General features: G+C 45.8%; 1 protein-coding gene and 1 long non-coding RNA gene across 3 annotated transcripts in view; one reads left to right on the top strand and one right to left on the bottom strand.

Moving 5' to 3' along the window:
• Positions 1-19,670, top strand: part of LOC139085126 (uncharacterized) — a 41,984-nt gene that overhangs the window by 19,233 nt on the left and 3,081 nt on the right. The window lies entirely within an intron of this gene.
• LOC103556399 (olfactory receptor 6B9-like) lies at positions 100-4,665 on the bottom strand. 2 transcript variants are annotated; one of them, XM_070630873.1, is made up of 2 exons: positions 2,840-4,665; positions 100-2,166 (listed from the first exon to the last, which is right to left on the bottom strand). In XM_070630873.1, the coding sequence occupies exons 1-2, from the start codon at positions 2,922-2,924 to the stop codon at positions 1,196-1,198; spliced, it is 1,056 nt and encodes a 351-aa protein (XP_070486974.1). In that variant the 5' UTR covers positions 2,925-4,665; the 3' UTR covers positions 100-1,195. The 2 variants fall into 2 exon arrangements, with proteins under 2 accessions (XP_070486974.1, XP_070486967.1); XM_070630866.1 differs by having other exon boundaries at positions 2,732-4,640.

Raw genomic sequence — 19,670 nt, 5'->3', positions numbered from 1 at the left:
AGAACTGACAATAGAAGGGTGGTTAGGAGGTAAGAGACAACAGATGAATAACCAGCGCAGATAGAAATATATATTATGCAAATAAATACTAACAAAAGGGAAGCTGATGTAGCTGTATTGTCAGAGAAAGTAGACTTTAAGCCTTACAGATTATGGCAAAAAGCATTACTGGACACAAAGAGCAACACTTCATAATGATAAAAGGTTAAATTGACCAAGATGATAATTCTAAATTTCATGTACCTAATGACATAACCTCAAAATATATAAAGTAAAATAGTAAGAAAGAGAAGATTTGCAGGGCAAAATCATTTACACGAATTTAAACCTCTCACACACAAAGCACAGGACACATCTATTGATAACGCATGCATGTCTCCAGGGACATATACTAAACCTATTACTTGGGTGGCTGTGATGAAGGGAATGGGATGGGAATGTGGGCAAAAAAGATGAAATCAAGTGAGAGAAGTGCTCGCCCTGACCAATGGCAATGGCCAATAAGAAGGGAAGTGCTGCATTAGCCTAATTTCTGTCCCCAAGCACCAGAGAAGAGAGAAAAGGCAGAAAAGCCAGGAATGGTTTGCCATCTATTCGTTAGACCCATCAGGTTTTAGATAAAGCAAAATTCTTGTTTCTGAGGAAAGGTGGCAAATGTGTGGCCAATGGCGCTGCCTGGACTCGCCTGGAGCCCTTAGTCCACTGTCCAGCTGGCTGGGGTTGGTCGCAGGGTCTGCTCTGACAAGCTGGGACCTCAGGCAAAGGAGGCCATCCCAGTGGGCTCTGGGACAAGGTACGCAGGGCCCAGGAGGGCCAGGCAGAGGGTCTGGCCACCGCAGAACCTGAGCAGACCCCAGGTGGTCGGGAAGGGACAGTGCAGAGGGACCCTCCTATGAGCTTGAGACCAAGTTCTTCCTGGGCTGAGGGCGCTGCTGGGAGCTGAGGAGCTGTCCCCGGGTCTGGTGCTGATGCTGCCTGGGAGAGGCTGGAGCCTTTGGCATTTCCACTGCTCGCCCAGATGCTCTCAGGGCCACTCTGTGCTCTTGGCAGCTCCTTCCCAGGTGAGGTGAGGTGGGGAAGAGAGGAGGTTGCCCCTGCGCTGGCGGGAGGGAGCCATGGCCTGCCTGGTGGTGGGCCAGTGACTGAGCAGATGAGAGGGGAGGGATCCAGAAGTTCTTCCTCCTGCAGCTGGTGCTCAGGAGGGGCCAGGGGCCTGGAGGAGTCTGGCCAGAGCCTCCCTGATGTCACGGTTCCGCAGGCAGTAGATGATGGGGTTGAGCAGGGGGGTCACAACCGAGTAGATCACGGACACCAGCTTGTTGAGGTCGAAGGAGCTGATGGCGTGAGGGCGGGCGTACATGAAGATGGTGGTGGTGTAGAAGATGGCCACCACCACCAGGTGGGAGGCACAGGTGGAGAAGGCCTTCCTGCGGCCGGCCGCCCCGGGGATCCTCAGCACTGTGGCCAGGATGTAGCCATAGGACACCATGGTCACCAGCAGGGAGGTTGAGAGCACAGCCAGGGCTGCTGCGAAGTCCACGACTTCGATGGCGGTGGTGTCGGAGCAGGAGAGCTGCAGCAGGGGCGAGATGTCACAGAAGAAGTGGTTGAGGACGTTGGGGCCACAGAACCTGAGGCGGGAGATGAGAGCCGTGGACACAAAGGAGGCCAGGAAGCCGCCCAGCCAGGCAGTGAGGGCCAGGTGCAGGCATAGCCTTGAGTCCATGATGGCTGGGTAGTGCAGCGGGCGACAGATGGCCAGGTACCGGTCACAGGCCATAGTGGCCAGGAGGAAGCACTCAGAGGAGCCGAGTGAGAGGAAGAGGAACAGCTGGGTCAGGCATCCTGAGAAGGAGATGGTCCTTGCCCATGCCAGGAGGCCAGCCAGCAACTTGGGGACGGTAACTGAGGTGTAGACGGTCTCCAGCACTGACAGGTTGGCCAGGAAGAAGTACATGGGCGTGTGCAGTTGGCGGCTGGCTCGGACTGTCACCACGATGACCAGGTTCTCCAGGACGGTCACCACGTAGACGATGAGGAATGACCCGAACAGCAGCCCTCGCAGGTGGCACAGCTCCAGGAAGCCCAGCAGAATGAACTCCGTCACCAAGGTCTCAGTGGAGTTGCTCATGGCCCTCCCTGGCAGAGAGGTCACTTGTGGGCACCCTGAAAGGCAGAGAGACATGAGTGTGATGTGTGATGGTCCAGGCCTGCTGCCTCACTGGGCAGCAGGGCCGGGTCGTGAGAGCTGGGTGGGTGGACTGTGCCCTCCTCAAAGGGGTCTCAGAGGTGCCGCAGGGCTTCCTTGTGGTCCCCCCCTCAGTCCAACACATGGTTCCTCAGAGCTGACGACAGCAAGGGGGCTGTGGGCTCACACCCACCAGTCTGTGCAGATACTCGTCTCACCTGCACACTCATAGACATTCAGGTGCACACTCTTCTGTGCCCAGCACACAGGTGCATGGCCAGGCGTGTGCTTAGCACACCCCCTCATCCACCGAGGTGCACATGCACACACAGGTACACGCGTACACACACACAGGTGCACACATACATACACACAGGTGCATGCACACACACCCAGGCGTGCACACATACACACAGGTGCATGCACACACACCCAGGCATGCACACACAGAAGTCCATGCACACACACAGGTGCACACATGCATACACACAGGTGCATGCGCGCACACCCAGGTGCAGGCACACAGCATGAGAGAAAACCCACTCTGCCCGGTGTCCCTTCCCCTGCTGTGTCCTGGCACTTTCCTGGCCTCACCCCTGTGGGCCCCCAGGGTTCTGCTCCTCCAGCTGCTCTCTGGCCAGGGCCTCTCACCCCTCGGGAAGGACACCACTTCTGTCAGCTGTCCAGGGGTGAGCAAAGCGTGGGCCAGGGGTCTGCAGAGGGGGCGGAAGCTCATCCCCGCCTTTTTATGTCCCCACGTGGACCTGGCCGAAATCCAGCCTTGGTCTTTGCCTGTGTTTTCTGAGCAGCAAAGTGGCCTTTGGCGGATGGGCGGCAGCGGTCTACGCAGAGCCTCTGAGGGGCCGCGCTGTTTGGACTCTCATGCCGGGACATCCCTGGAGTTGGGTGTCTGAGGGGTGGCGGGTCTCAGGAGGGGGTGGGCTGGGCCAGGGCTCCGCGCAGACGGATCCGGGGCTCCTCGGGCTCTCCCGCCCCTCCTAGAGGCGGTGGGGCCTCAGGGCCTCCCCTCACGCCGCCGTCGGGTCTGCGGAGCGCGGCAGGGGTCGCGCTGCAGGCGGAGGGAGATCCCCGTGGACGGTGTGGTTCGTCCGGTCGACTGGGATTTGGCCCCTCCTCTGGCGGCGCCGGGCTGAGCTGACGGCTGCTCCGGGCTCACCCGGGAGGGGAACTCGCTGGGTGAGCCGGGGCTCCGGAGACCCCGCGGCCTGAGACGCGCTCAGCCCTGCGGGGAGGGGGCTGCGGGGATGCTCAGAGCTGGTGGGGCACAGGCCGGGGTGCGCAGGGCACTGAGGCCCGTCCCCCAAGTCCCTGGTGAAGCGAGACCTGTCAGCAACGCAGAGGAGGAGGCTGGGCCTGCGAAGGGTGTGCAGAGCCTCGGTCGGTGGCCAGCTTGGATCCCCAGCTGAGGGCGCGGGCTGAGGGCTCGGGAGCCCGTACCCGGCGTCTGTGCCCCCCGCCCAGCCTGGCGACGGGTTTTGGCAGCCCCCCGAAAGTGCGGTCCTCGTGGCCTCCCCAGGTCCTTTGCCTCAAGACTCAGGTCCGGGGAGCCGAACCTCCCCTCGCAGAAGGTGTGAGGCCTCGGCCGGTCTCTGCATCTCTCTGAGCCGGGGTCTGTGGGGAGCACGGCGCGTCTCGCAGGGTCCCGCTGCCTCTGGACCCAGGTGGCTTTTATCGGGCTCGTTAGTGGCCTTGTCCCCACCCCCGTCTTCTGCTCCGAGTCTGGAGAGCTCTAATCGCAAACTGTCACCCCCGCGGGGCTCAGAGCACTTGGTGGAGGCGCACTGCAGGGTCCGTGGAGGGAAGGTGTCGCCGGCGCCCCGCTCTGGGGCTCCCCACTGTCTCCTCAGCCACAAACAGCGCGCTGCCTGTCACCGGCCCTCCGGGAGCGCTGGCCCCTCCGGGCCTCAAAGCCCCTCCTCTGGGGTCCAGGGGCGGGGTGGGGCGGGGGGGTGAATGCTGCTCGGTAGCTTCGTGGCCCTCCCGCTTCATTCTGTGTCTTTCCATGGACGGCGTTTATTATCCATTCAGTTATAAAATGACGTGCTGAACACTTGTAAACCTCCCCTCAGCCCAAGAGGATCGCTGACGAATGCCCTCAGCTCCTTCCCTCTCCGGCCCGCCGCTCAGAGGACCTCCCGCGGGCTCCCTGCTGCTCACAGCGTTTTAAGCGTAGACAAGGGCTGCTCAGCGCGGCTGTTTCAGACCTTGCGGCAGAGGCGTCTGCTCTGAGCCGTCTTCTGGGTCTCCTTTGTGTTACTGTGACGCTTGCTCCCCGCAGCTGGCTGCGTTTATTCTGACCCTGTGTCACGTTCCCTGGAGCGACCACCTCACACTTCCTGGTTCGTTCTGGGTGCTGGCCAGCGTTCCTCTTGGAGCCACCTCTAGGCTCAGGAATGTCGGGTTGAACTCGACAAGAAAATGCCCAGTTCTTTCCCCAAAGCGGCTCCACCGTTTACACTCCCACCGTTCAGCCGCGTCATCCCAGCGGGAGCTGTGGGGATTCTCAGTCTTTGCCCATCTAGCGGGTAAAAGCAGGCCTCCTGCGGTGCATTTGCTTTTCCTCTTCTCTAATCTGTTGGAATCCACGTGGTCTCTGCTTCTCTGGGCTGCCTGTGTGTCTTCCCCCATGGCCCACTCTTTTCCTTAGGATTTGCAGGACTTCTCTCACATTCTTCCTGAGTTTCCTTATTGATGTGATTTACACAGTAAAGTGCACAGACCTTGCTGTTAGGTCTGATGAGTTTTGACAAATGCACATGGCACGGAGCTGACACCTCCTCAAGACACAAAATCCTTTCACTTCAGAACCCCCCAGCCGCCTCTTCCCGGATGACCCCTGGTCCCCCACTTCGAGGCAGCCACTGTTTGGCCTCTTTTCTTTGTAGATCAGTTTTGTTTTTCTGAATGTGAGGTAAATGGGACCACAGGGCATCCCCTCTTGTCTCCAGCTCCTGCTCAGCGTGATTTTGAGGCAGGTCCAGGGGGTCGTCTCCATTATATCCACAGACCATGGGTTATCTGGACGTGTGTTATTTAATTTCCAAATATTTGGAGATTTTCCAGAGATATTTCTCTGTTATCGATTTCCGTTTTAACTTCATTGTGATCAGAAAATATGCTTTGTGTAACTTTGAATCTTTTAAAATTTGAGATTTATTTTGACCTACAATGTGGATCTACATTGGTAAATGACTGTGTTCACCCAGAAAGAATGCGCATTCACTGTCGATGTGGGGTGTCGATCAGGTCAGGCTGGTTGACAGTGGTGTTGAATCTCCTATATCTTTGCAGATTTTGTCTCCTTGTTCTGAAATCTATGGCTGTGATTGTGGATTTGAGGTTCTGTTGGTTTTTGTTTCCTGCATTTTCGGGCTGTTATTAGGTGCATACATATTTAGGGTTGTTTTGTCCTCCTAAAGAATTGATCTCTTTATTGTTTTGAAATGATTTCCTTTGTCCCTAATATTTGTTGCTCTGAAATCTATTTCGTCTGATATTACTTAATTCTAGCTTTCTTTGGGTAGTGTGAGCATTGTTTATCTTTTACCATTCTTTTACTTTAAATCCATGTGCATCTTTCTGTTTAACTTCTGTTTCTTGTAGGCAGCATTTAGTTGGGTCTTGCCTTTGCATCCAACCTGACAGCCTCTCCCTTTTGTGTGAGGTATTCATCCATTTACATTTAATGTGATTAGTGATGTGGTTAAGTTTAAATCTACTATATTGCTCTTGGTTCGCTATTTACCTGTCTGGTTTGTGTTTCTTTTGTTATCTTTTTCTACTCTCATTGTGATTACTTTTTATCGCCTTTGCTCACTTGCTATCTTTGACTCTTTGTTTTGTTACTGTAGTGGTTGTTTAGGGTTAGCATACATCTTCAACCTGTCACAGTCCACCTTCAGGTGATACTTGCTCCTTCGTGTGTGAGAGCCGTACAAGAGCGTGCCTCCACCCCTCTCCTCCTAGCTTTCGCGCTATTGTTGTCAAGCACTTTATTGTCACATGTTATAAATCTCATAATACATTGTTATTTTTGTTTGTACAATTATCTTTAAAAGAGATTTTAAAAATAAGAAAAATACTGTTTATGTATGAAATTTCCATTCACTGTGCTCTTCATTCATTTGTGTAGATTTGTATTTCCATTGGAATCATTTTCTTTCTCCTTGAAAGATTTCCTTTAATATTTCATGCAGTGCTGATCTGCTGGTAATATAGTCTTTCAATTTTTGTTTGTATAAAAAAGCCTTATTTTCTTTTTGTCTTTGAAACATATTTTCCTTCTGTATAGGATTCTAGGTTTACAGGTTTTCTTTTCAGTACTTAACAGACGTTGCTTCAGTGTCTTCTCACTTGTGCTGTTTTTGGTGAGATACCTGCTGTCATATTTCTCTTGATTCCTCTTTATGTAGTGCTGTTCTGGATGCTGGTGTTTGACTGCGATGTGCCTTGGTGTGGCTCTCTCTGTGTTTCTCGTGTTGGGCTCATTGAGCAACTTGGACTTATGTGATTGATTATAGTTTTCACCAAAGTTGGAAAAATTTTGGCCATTGTTCCTTTGAATATCTTTTCTGTCTCCACTTTCTTGGGGATTCAATTACATGTCCAGGCACACCTTGGAGATATTATGGGTTCAATTCCAGATCACTAAAGTGAATAGCACAATAAAGTGAGTCACACAACTTTTTGGTATCCCAATGCATATCAAAGCTAAGTTCACACTATGCTGTAGTCTATTTAGTGCACGATAGCATTATGTCTAAAAAGACAATGCATGTACCGTAATTAAAAATACTCTATTGCTAAAAAATGCTAACCATCATCCAAGCCTTCAACGTGTCATAAATTTTTCACTGATGGAGGGTCTTGCCTCAGTGTTGATGGCTGTTGATTGATCATGAAGGTGGTTGCTGAAAATTCAGGTGGCTGTAGAAATTTAAAGATTGCCGCATCGACTGACTGTTCCTTTCATTGAACGATTTCTCTGTAGCATGCGATGCTGTTTGATAGCATTTTACCCACAGCAGAACATCTTTCAAAATTGGAGTCAATCCTCTCAAATCCTGCCACTGCTTTAGGGACTAAGTTTATGCAATATTCTAAATCCCTTGTTGTCATTTCATCAGCCTTCACAACATCTTCACGAGGAGTAGATTCCATCTCAAGAAACTGCTTTCTATGCCCTCCTCCGTAAGAAGCAGCTCCTCATTCATTAAAGTTTTATCATGAGATCACAACAATTCAGTCACACCTTCAGGCTCCACTTCTAATTCTAGTTCTCTTGCTCTTTCCACCACATCTGCAGTTACTTCCTCCACTGAAGTCTTGAGCCCCTCAAAGTCATCCCTGAGAGTTGGAATCAACTTCCGGCAAACTCCTGTTAATGTTGACATCTTGGCCTCTTCCCATGAATCACGATTGTTCCTAATGGCACCTAAAACGATGAATCCTTTCCAGAAGGTTTTCAGTTTACTTTGTCCAGATCCATCAGAGGAATCACTGTCTGTGGCAGCTACAGCCTCACAAAATGTACTTCTTGCATAATAAAACCTGAAGTTGGAAGTCGCTCCTTGATCCATGGACTGCAGAATGGATGCTGTGTTAGCAGGCGTGAAAACAGCATTAATCTGGTTGTACATCTCCATCAGAGCTCTTGGGGGACCAGGTGTGTTGTCAATGAGCAGTAAGATTTTGAAAGGAATCTTTTTTCTGGGAAGTAGGTCTCAACAGTGGGCTTAAAAGATTCAGTAAACCGTGTTGTAAACAGATGTGCTGTCATCCAGATGTTGTTGTTCCATTTATAGAGCACGGGCAGAGCAGATTTAGCATAATTCTTAAGGGCCCTGGGATTTTCAGAATGGTAAATGAACACTGGCTTCAACTGAAAGTCACCAGCTGCATGAGCCCCTAACAAGAGAGTCAGCCTGCCCTTTGAAGCTTTGAAGCCAGGCATTGACTTCTCCTCTCCAGCTCTGAAAGTCCTAGATGGCATCTTCTTCCAATAGAAGGTTGTTTCGTCTACACTGAAAGTCTGTTGTTTAGTGCAGCCACCTTAATTACTTCTGTCAGCTGATCTTCTGGATAACTTACCGCAGCTTCGCCGGCAGCACTTGCTGTCTCACCCTGTGCTTTCATATTATGGAAATGGTGTCTGTCCTTACCTTCATGAACCAACCTCTACCAGCTTCAACTTTTCCTTTTGCAGCCTCTTCACCTCTCTCAGGCTTCACAGAGCTGAAGAGTTAGGGCCTTGCCCTGGATTAGGCTTTTGCTTAAGGGAATGTTGTGGCTGTTTGACCTTCTATCCACATCACTAAAACTCGCTCCATATCAGCAATAAGGCTGTTTCGCTTTCTTATCATTGGTGTGTTCACTGGAGTACCACTTTTAATTTCCCTCAAGAACTTTTCTTTGCATTCACAACTTGGCTAACTGGCACAAGAGGCCTAGTTTTTGGCTCAGCTCTACTTTCGACATGCCTTCCTCACTAAGCTCAATCATTTCCAGCTTTTGATTTAAAGCGAGAGATGTGTGAATTTTCTTTTCACCTGAACACTTAGAGGCCACTGTAGGATTATTAACTGGCCTAATTTCAATATTTTTTGTCTCAGGGAATAGAGAGGCCTGGGTAGAGGGAGAGAGGTGGGCGAATGGCCGGTCAGTGGAGCAGTCAGAAGACACACAACATTCATCGATTAAGTTCACCCTCTTTTGGGCATGGTTTGAGAAATAATTACAACGATAACCTCAAAGATCACTGATCACAGATCCCCATAACAAATGTAATAATAATGAAAAGGTTTGAAATATTGTCAGAATGACCAAAAAGGTGACACAGAGAAACCAAGTGAGCAAATGCTGTTGGAAAAATGGCACCGAAAGTCTTGCTCAACACACAGTTGCCGCAAACGTTCCATTAGTGAAAATCACAATATCCACGAAGCGCAATCACAGGAAGGAGCCGGGCCATAAATCTGCCTGTTTTCCCACAGCTCTGTTAACTCAAGAATTACCCTCCCTTCTCTTTGTTCTGTGCTTTGATGGTTTCTGTTGCTGTCTTGCATTTCTCTCGCCTTTTCTACAATCTCTAATCTGCTGCCGACACCATCCAGTGCATTTTCCGTCTCAGACAGCATAGTTTCTGTGTTTAGAAGTTTGATTTGAGTCTTTTAAAATGTCTTCCACGTCTCCACTTCACTGTGTGAATATGCGGAATACAGTGTAACAACTATTTTAAAGTCCCTGTCTACCAGTTCTAACGTCCATGTCAGTTCTGAGTTGGTTTTGATGGATCGATTATTCTCCTTGTGATGAGTCGTGTTTTCCTGCTTTTTGCATGACTGATGACTGTGCCTGGTTGCCAGACGTGGTGCATCTTACTTTTCGGTGGATGGACATGTTTGTATTTCTGTAAATGTCCTCGACCTCCGTCCTGGGGCAGGAAGTCACGTAGCGGCAGCTGGTCCTCTCAGGTCCTCCTTGTGAGGCGTCTGGAGCCGGGCTCATCCAGGCTGGGTGACCCCAGCCGAGACAGGCCCTCTCTCTGCTCTGCCAGCTCCCTGCATCGTGAGGTCGTCCCATCTGGCTGGTGGAGCAGGTGCTGCCTGGCACTGGTGAGTCCCTGGCACAGTATTTTCTTGTCCTTTTGGGTGATTCTTTCCTAGAACCCAGATAGTTTTCTCACCTGCGTGGGCTGGTCAATACTCTGATCAACTCTGAGGGCAGCCTCTGCCGACCTCTGGGACCCTCTCTGTTCAGATCTGCCCAGCCCCGTATTTTGTCCTGAAACTCGAGCTGCCATGGTCTCCGGGACTCTCACGGGCTCCAGCTGCTTCTGCCTGGTCCGCTCCCTGTGTTGCGGCTCAAGAACTCTCCCAAGGCGATCAGCTGGGGCAGTTGTAGGCTTCTCTCCTTCACGTCCATCTCTCAGGGTCACTGACCTTCATTGCCTCATGTCCAGTGTCTGGACAACCACTTTTTCTTATATTTCGTCTGTTTCCCTTCAGGTGGGAGGATAAGTCCAGCCCCTGTATTCCATCCTGGCCAGAAGTGGGCGTCTCTAAGTTCCGTGGTCTCCAGTACTTACAGCGGCCTCGGTATCCCTGACCTCTGATCTGTGTCCTCCCTCGGTGAGACCACACTCCACGCCTGGCTCCCAAACCCTGCACTGAGGCCCAGAACTGCAGCCAGTGTGCCGGGAGTTCATGCTGCCCATTTCCCTTCTCTCCAGGATAGAGTCCTGCATTGCCTCTTGTCAAACATCCGAAAACAGGCGTTAAAAGTCCTTTTATAGTATTACATTTTATAATTATAGTGTAGTATTTATATAATTATGGTACAGCATTACATATCATTATAATCACATTATTTTATATATTTTATCTAATTTTGTCATTGTGGTGGAGTGCTACCCTGTGCCAGCTAGTTTTTTGCGGCTGGAAGCCTCCGTACACAGTCTCAGTATTAATTGTGTGTCTCCTGTATGTTGCAACATCTCATGTTGGTTTTCAACCTTTATTTTTCATTTTCTTTAAGGTATCTTTTGATGAACAGATGTTCTTAAATATTTTCACGTTCTTTTTATTAAGGTATAATTTAAATAAAGTGAAACCCACTCTTTTTAGTGTATAGTTCTTCAAATTTTGAGAAATGTATATAATTGTGTAACCACCACCACAATAAAAGTATAGAGCAGTTCCATCACTCCACAAATTTCCCTGTGCTGCCCTCAGTAGATAATCCTGCTCCCCAACCCCTGGCCCAGCAGTCTGTCTTCCGTGCCTATAATTTTGACTTTCCCAGAGTGTTACATAAATGGTATCAGAAGAGTTTGTCTTTTGAGTCCTTTACTCAGCAGAAAAGGTTTGAGATTCATCGTGTTGCATATGTCAGCTGTCTGCTTCTTCCTGTTGTTGGGGATGTTCCATTGTATGGATGGGCCACAGTCTCTTTCCCCATTCCTCAGCTGCAGGACATTTGGATTGTTGATTATGCACTAAATCACTCTAAATATTTGCTTACACTTTTCTTGTGTGAATACAAGTCCTGGGTTATGTGATAAGGGTGTGTTTAACCTTATAAGAAGCTGCCAAACTGTTTCCCAAAGTGGCTGTACCACTTTACACTTGGTATTGACAGGTTTTAGAAACGTTATTCTAAAAGGTTTGGGTTGGTGTCTCCTTGTGGTTTCCATTGCACTTTCCTGCTGACTCCTGAGATGAATATCCCCTCAAGTGCTCATTACCCATCCTTTGGTGAAATGCATGCTCAAGTTTCTACCCATTTGTATATTGGGTTGATTGTCTCTTTACCATTGAATTTTGAGAATTTTAAATTCTGAATAGAAACCTTTTATCAGATAGTTAATTTGCAAGTTTTTAAAGAAATCATCGCTTCCATTTTGATTCTATTAATAGCGTCCCTTGAAGATCAGAAGTTCTTAATTTGATGAGGTTGTTTTTTTTACATTTATGGCTTGTGCTTTTGGTGTTGAATCTGAGAAACCTTGCCTTACTCAAGGTCACAAAGTTTTTTTTCCCTGACGTTTTCTTCTAGAGGTTTTCTCGTTCAAGGTTTTACATTTAGGTGTCTAACCTATTTTGAGTTAAGTTGTATATAAGTATGAGATATGGATTGAAGTTCAGTTTTCACGTATGGATATTTGATTTTTCCAGCACAGTTTGTTGCTAATTGAATGGCCTTTTCGTCTTTACCAGAATCCATCATGTGTGGGTCTATTTCTGGATTCTCTGTGTTGTTTCATTTGTCTCTGTGTTTATTCTTTCTCTGGTACCACACCGTCTCGGTTACTACAGCTTTATAGGTCATGAAAGCAGGTAGATTGAGTCCTCTTATTTTGTCCTCTTTTCAGAATAGTTTTGGCTATTTTAGTTCCTTTGCCTTTCCATAAATTTTAGAATCAGCTTGTTGATTTCTATAAAAAACTTCTGCTGGGGTTTGTTGAGTCTAGAGATCAGTTTGGGGAGAATTAACGTGTTTACAATATTGAATTCTCCAATCCACAGACATGGCACATCTCCCCATTTATTTAGATCACCTTTGATTCCTTTCATCAGTGTTTGTAATTTTTAGCATGTTTTGCAAATGTCGTTCCCAGTTTATGGCTTATCTTTTTCAGTTCTTTTAAGATGTGTTTTGATGAACAGAAGTTCTAATTTTTCAAAATTATTTTAGAACAGTTTCAGATTTACGGGAAAGTTGCAAAGACAGTACAGACGGTTCCTGTGTACACCATACCCAGTTTTTCCAAATGCTAACATCTTATATTACTGTGGTACATAGGTTACATTGATGAAACAGTATTGATACTTTATTATCAATGAAATTCCTTACATTATTGGGATATTCTTGGTTTTTACCCAGTGCCCTTTTCTATTCCAGGATCCCATCCAGGACACCACATGACATTCAGTTGTCTTGCTTCTTTAGGCTCCTCCTGGCTGTGAGTTTCTCATACTTTCTTTGTTTTTGTTTTTTTTTTTTTCATGACCTCAACAGTTTTGAGGAGTTCTGGTCATCATTTTGTAGAATGTCCCTCAACTGGGATTTGTCTCACGGGTTTCTCATGATTAGACTGAGGTTTCGGGTCTTTGGGAGGAAGACCATGGAGACAAAGTGCCATTTTCATCACATCATATAAGGGTGCGTACTATCGACATGGCTTATCACTGTTGACCTTGTTGGTGATGACCTTGGTCACCTGGCTGAGGTAGTGCATCAGATTTCTCTGCTGTAAGGTCACCCTCCTCCCCGGGCTGTCACTCTGGAAGAAAGTCATTACATACAACCACTTATGGAGGAGGAAGTGCTTTCCCTCCGCGAGAGGGGAATGTGCACACAAGCTATTGGAATTCTCCATGGAGACTTGTCTATTCTCCCCATTTATTTATTTATCCAGTCATTTCTTTATGCCGGTATAGACTCATGGGTATTTATCCTATACTTTGGGTTATACTCAAATACTGTTCTATTTATTATATTGCTCAAACTCTCCTGGTTTTGGCTATTGGGGGCTCTCAGTTGTTTCCTGGGCCCCTTTGACACACCCCATCGTTGCGTTTTTTTTTTTTTTTGAACATTTACTAGTTTTCTGGCACTATGAGATGCTCCAGGCTCATCTTGTATATTTCTTGGCCAGGCCTAGAATCACTCATTTCTCCAAGGAGCCTTGGTGCCGTTATTAGACAATGAGATTAGAAATCAACAACTGTGCACTAGGTGTGCTGGTTGCTACTGGGGTGTTGTTACTTCTAGGCGCTCTCAGCTGACAGAGCAAGGAGGACTGTGTGCATATGCTAACCTGTGTATGTACACACATCTACGAATATTTCCATAGGTAGCCGTTTGTATCTCCACTAAGCTACCCATGAGGTCTTACTGTGTCTCCACATCTGGTCCGTTACCACATGGATCATTCTAGCTCCCGCCCCATGTTTCTCTGTAAATGTCCACTCCAACAGTGAGAACCCTGCTCCCAGGGTCCACTCTCCATTTACTTAATTGTTAAATTCTGGTGCACATGCTGAGTGGTGTCAGAATTGTGAACCTGTACCTCATGAGGAGAAAACTTTGTCCACTAGGGTATAAAGTTCGTGTGCTTTCTCTTGCCAATAGCCGTACAGACTCCACCCGTTTCCGAGTTCACTTAGATCAGCACCTTTACAATCCACTCCCCCTCCAGTGACGTCGTGGTTCATCACGTTTGCAGTACAGTTAGATTGTTTGCCACCTCCTGCATTCCATCCCGAAATCTCCAAACCTCCAAAATGATTCCTTGAAAACTTGCATTGAAATGAACTCCCTGTGTGGTGAGTTCCGTGGTGCTAACACGTCCTGCATCCACCAGTACAGCATCACACGGAGGAGTCTCACTCCCCACATCCGCTGAGCTTCACTTATTAAACCCCCCCTCCCCTCAGCTGACCCCTGGCAACCGACCTTTTTCCTGCCTCCATGGCTGTGGCTTTTCCAGACTATCGTATAGTCGGCAGCACACAGCACGGAGCCTTTCAGATTCGTGTCTTTTATTAGCAATATGGGTTTAAGGTTCTTCTGTGTCTTTTTGTGGCTTGATAACTCATTTCTTTTTAGTGCTGAATAACATTTAATTGTAAGGATTTGCCACAGTTTGTTTATCCATTCACCAGCTGAAGGGTATTTTGGTTGTTGCCAGTTTTTGGTGATTATCAATAAAGCTGCTATAATCATTCATGTGTAGATTTTTGTGTGTTTTCAAATCAGTTGGTTAAATACCTGGGAGTATGATTGCTAGATACTGTGGCAAGACTATGTTTAGCTGTTTTAAGAAACTGCCAAATCATCTTCCAAAGTGGCTGCATCATTTTGCTTTCCTAGTAGCAATGAATAAGAGTTTCTGCATCCTTTTCAGCATTTGATATTGTCGGGTTTTTGGATTTTAGCCATTCTTATAGGTGTGTAGTGGTATATCATTGTTGTTTTAATATGCAATTTTCTAGCAACAAATTATGTGGTCGATCTTTTCATACGCTTATTTTCCATCTGTGTATCTTTGATGAGGTGTTTAACATCTTAATTTTAACTGAGTCAAAATTTTCAACATTTTCTTTTATGATGCACATTCTTTTTAAGGAAATTCCTGGCTACTCTGAGGTCAGAATAATATTCATCCATAATCCATGGAAATGTTTTGAAGGATTTCCTTCTTTTTTGACTTTCTTCTATTTTTCTATAGTTTTATTGAGGCGAAATTCACATTACATAAAATGAACCATTTGAAGTACACAATTCAGAGGTATTTAGTATATTCACAGTGTTGTGCAATTGTCATTTCTATCCAGTTTTAGGACATTTCATCATCCCGAAAGAAAACCCTGTACCCATTAAGCAGTCACTCCCCCGTCTTTCTTTCTCCCTCCCCAGCACCAGGCAACCACCAGTTTGCTCTCTGTGGATTTACCTATCCTAGATATATCATATAAATGGAATTATACAATATGTAGCATACTGTGTCTGACTTCTTTCATTTGGCATAATGTTTTCAAGGTTCATCTACCTTATAGCATGTATCTGTCCTTCATTCCTTTCTATGACTGAATAGGATTCTATTGTATGGATAGGCCACATTTTATTTCTCCATTTATCTGTTGATAGACATTAGCCTTGTTTCTGCCTTTTGGCTACTGTGAATGGTGCTGCTGTGCGCATTCATGCACAAGTATTTGTGTGGCGCTTCTCAGTCCTCTCGCATATCTACCTAGGAGTGGAATTGTTGGGTCATGTGGTAAGCCTCTGTTTAACTTTTTGAGGAACTGTTAAACTGTTTTCCACAGAGGCTGCACCATTTTACATTCCTACCAGCAATGTACAGGGTTCCAATGTCTCCATATTCTCACCAATACTTGTTATTTCCCATTTTTAGAAAAGTTATAGCCAACCTAGTGGGTATGAAGTGATATCTCACTGTGGTTTTGATTTGCTTTTCCCTAACGACTGACACGGAACATCTTTTCCTGTGCTTGTCAGCCATTTGTATATCTTCTTTGAAGAAGTGTCTCTTTAGATCCTTTGCCCATTTTTAAATTAGATTGTTTGTCTTTTAGTTGTCGAGTTGTAAGAGTTCTTTGTATGTTCTGGATACTAGACCCTTTCCAGGTATGTGATTTTCAAATACTTTATCCCATTTTGTGAGTTATCCTTTCAATTTCTTGATAGTGTTCTTCAATGCACAGAAATTTTTAATTTTTATGAACTCCAATTCATCTATTTTTTTCTTTGTTTTTGTTGCTGTTGCTTTTGGTGTTGTGTCTAAGAATCCTTTGGCAAATCCAAGGTCATGAAGATTTACTCCTATGTTTTCTTTTAAGAGTTTTATAATTTCAACTCTCAAATTGATATCATTGACCCATTTTGAGTTAGTGCTTGTGTATGGTGTGAGGTAGGGGTCCAACTCCATTCTTCTGCAGGTGAGCATCTAGTGGTTCCAGCACCATCTGTTGAAGAGACTGATCTTTCCCCATTGAATGGACTTTGGCACCCTTGTGGGAAATCAATTGGCCGCAGATGTATGGATTTTTTTATTGACTCTCAATTCTATTCCATCAATCTGTATGTCTATCCTTATGCCAGTACCACACTGTTTTGATTACTATAGGCTTGTAGCAAGTTTTCAAATCAAGAGGTGTGAGTCCTACAACCCTTTTCTTTCTCTAGATTGTTTTCACTATTCTGGGCCCATCACTATTCCATATTAATTTAAGGATCAGCTTTTCCGATTTTGCAAAAATGGCCATTGGAATTGTGATAGGGATTGCATTGAGTCTGTGAATCACTTTGGGTAATATCGGCATGTTAACAATATTAAGTTGTCTAATCCATGAACACAGGATATCTTTCCATTTATTTAGGTCTTGATTAATTTTTTTCCATAATGTTTTGTAGTTTTCAGGGTACAAGTGTTTTCCCTCTTTGGTTAAATTTATTCCTAGATATTTTATTCTTTTTGATGCTATTGTAAATGGAATTGTTTTCTTAATTTTTGTCTAGAATTGTTTGTTGCTAGCATATTCAGAAACACGATTGGTTCTGTGTGTTGATCTTGCTCTCTGAAACTTTGCTGAATTCATTTATTAGTTCTAGTAATTTTTTTGGTATGGGTCCTTTGGGATTTTGTATATAAAGGATCGTGCCATCTGGGAATAAAGATAATTTTATTTCTTCCTTTCTAATTTGGATGCCTTTATTTTTTTTCCTGCATAATTGCTCTGGCCGGAACTTACAGTACATGTTAACAGCAGTGTGAAAGCTGGCATTCTCATCCTGCTGCTGTTCTTAGCAGGAAGGCTTTCAGTCTTTTACCATCTGGGATGATGCCAAATGTGGGTTTTCATAAATGCTCTTTATTATGTTGAAGAAGTTTCTTTCTATATCTAGTTTCCTGAGTGTTTTTATCATGAAAGGATGTTGAATTTTGTCAAATGGTTTTCCTATGTTAATTCAGTTGTTTCCTACCCTTCATTCTATTAATGTTGTGTATTAGATTGATTTTTGTATTTTGAATAACCCTTGCATTCCTGGGATAAATCCAACTGGCCATGGTGTATAATTCTTTTAATATATCATTAGATTCAGTTTTCTAGTATTTTGTTGGGGATTTTTGCATCTATATTGGTAGATATAGGTCTGTAGTTTTCTTTACTTGCTGTGTTTTTGTCTGGGCTTCTTATCAGGTAATGCTGGCCTTATAGAATGCATTATGAAATGTTCTACTCATTCTATTTTCTGGAAGATTTTGAGAAGGATTGATACCGATTTTTCTTTAATCATTTGTCAGAATTCGTTAGTGAAGTTATCTGGTCCTGGGCTTTTCTCTGTTGGGAGGTTTGCGATTACTGATTCAATTTCTTTTTCTCAGAGGTCTGTTCAGATTTTCTATTTCTTCTTGAGTCAATTTTGGCATTTGTGCATCTAGGAATTTGTGCATCTCATCTATATAATCTAATTTGTTGGCATAGCATTGTTCACAGTATTCTCTTATAATCTTTTTATTTCTGTAAGATCAATAATAATATCCTCGTTTTCATTTCTGATTCCATTATTTGTATCTCTCCTTTTTCTTGGCCAGTCTACCTAAAGGTTTGTCAATTTTGATGATCTTTTTGAAGAACCAACTTTTGGTTTTGTTGATTCCCTCTACCGTTTCTTGGTTCCCTATTTAATTTGTCTCTGCTCTAATTGTATTATTTCTTCCCTTCTACTGGCTTTGAGTTCAGTTTGCTCTTCTTTTTCTAGTTTCTTAAGGTGTTTTTATTTTATTGGCTTGAGATTTTTCTTCTTTTAAAAATGTAGGCATTTACACTTATATATTTCCCTTTATGCACACTGCTTTTCCTGCACCCCATAAGTTGGTATGTTGTGTTTTCATTTTCTAAGGCTTCCATCTTTCATAAAAAAATTTATATCTGGAGTTTGTTATTGTGCATGGTTTGAGTTAAGCATCAGTTTCACATCAATTCTCCGTTATTTGAACGGTGCTTTCCTTTCCCAGGTAGCTGCTCTGCCGCCTCTGTTCTCTAAATAGTCAGCTCTGTTTCCCAAAGTTCTGCTTTAGAGATAGTGCTCGTGAATGAGCACTTGAGTGCGAACTCCTTTTACATAGAGGCACGTCTTTAGTCACTAATTCTAATCAGCTTTGATCTTTAATTTTTCACTTCTTGAAAAACTTGTGGTTTTCCCAAACTGAGGTTTCTTGGTGATAAGTTTCTGACATCTTCTCCACCAGTCCGAGCCCTGCTGATCCCACAGTTTGTCTTTAATATACCACTGTTCGCAAAGACGGTGGGCCTCCTCCTGCTGGCTGCAGGGCACTCCCCGTCCTGCTCCCTCTGTCCTTTCCTCCTTTATCCCTGCCTGGACGTCTCAGGGAAGGGGCTGGGCTCGGGGAGGGGAGGCCCAGGACCATCCAGCCTGGAGGAAGCCAGGAGCTGTGCTCCCAGCCGTTGCTGTTGCTCTTTCAGCTGTGCAGCGTCCCGAGGGAGACACCTTGCTACAGGCAGCTGGAGGCTACAGGGTGCCCTTCAACTCTCTGAGGTTCTCAGGTAAGGGGTCAGCAGGTAAGCTGGGCTGGGCCAGAGGGTAGTTCTGCCAGGACTGGACTCCCAAACTGAGGAGAAAGCTGGGTGTGGGGCAACCACGTCCCTGGGGTCTCAGGGGTCTCAGGTGAGAGTCAGGGCACCAGAGTCTAGGTGTTCCCTGGGGCGAGATGGAACCAGGCAGGTGGCCCTGGGCCTGGCCCAGCCCTGAGCCTGCCATCAGCTGGGGGGCCCTGAAGGCGGGCCTGGGAGGCACTCGGTCAGTGCTGGTGGTCAGAGCCACCAGCACCGAGGACAGCGTCTCCCTGCTGGGGCCCTGGGTCACCAGGAGGGGGCCAGTTCAGGCGTGAACCAATTCGTCAAGATGTGCACATTGCGCTCGCCCTCACACACAGATACGCACACATCTGATCCCGGACTCACAAGGACACAGACACGGACACACACGGACGCGGAAACACAGTTGCGCACACACAGATAACATCTTCATAGCCAGTGACACGCTGGACCCAGCTACAGATGGACAATCTCACACGCAGACGGGTCCAATTCACTGCAAGTCACTGCACTTAAAGTGAATTTCCTGAAACACACGCGTACACAAACATGCCTCTGATGATATTTGCCTAAACTAGATGAATACCAACTACTTTAGTGATCAATTTACCCAGTGACTAAGAATCTAAAATACACATTTTAGAATGATAGTGGCACAAGTTATGGTATGGTTTCAGTACACTTTGAGTTTGAAAAATCACATTGTGTTTTCCTCCTATTTTGCCTACTTTAGGGAGTTAGTCCATTTACGAAGGGCAAGTTCTGCCTAAAGTTTACGCATCCGGCAAATGTGTTCCAAAGAAACCTGTCATGGT

This window comes from Equus przewalskii, chromosome 1 (assembly GCF_037783145.1).
Source record: "Equus przewalskii isolate Varuska chromosome 1, EquPr2, whole genome shotgun sequence".
NCBI classification, from domain to species: Eukaryota; Metazoa; Chordata; class Mammalia; order Perissodactyla; family Equidae; genus Equus; species Equus przewalskii.
This window is presented reverse-complemented; position numbering and strand designations above follow the sequence as displayed.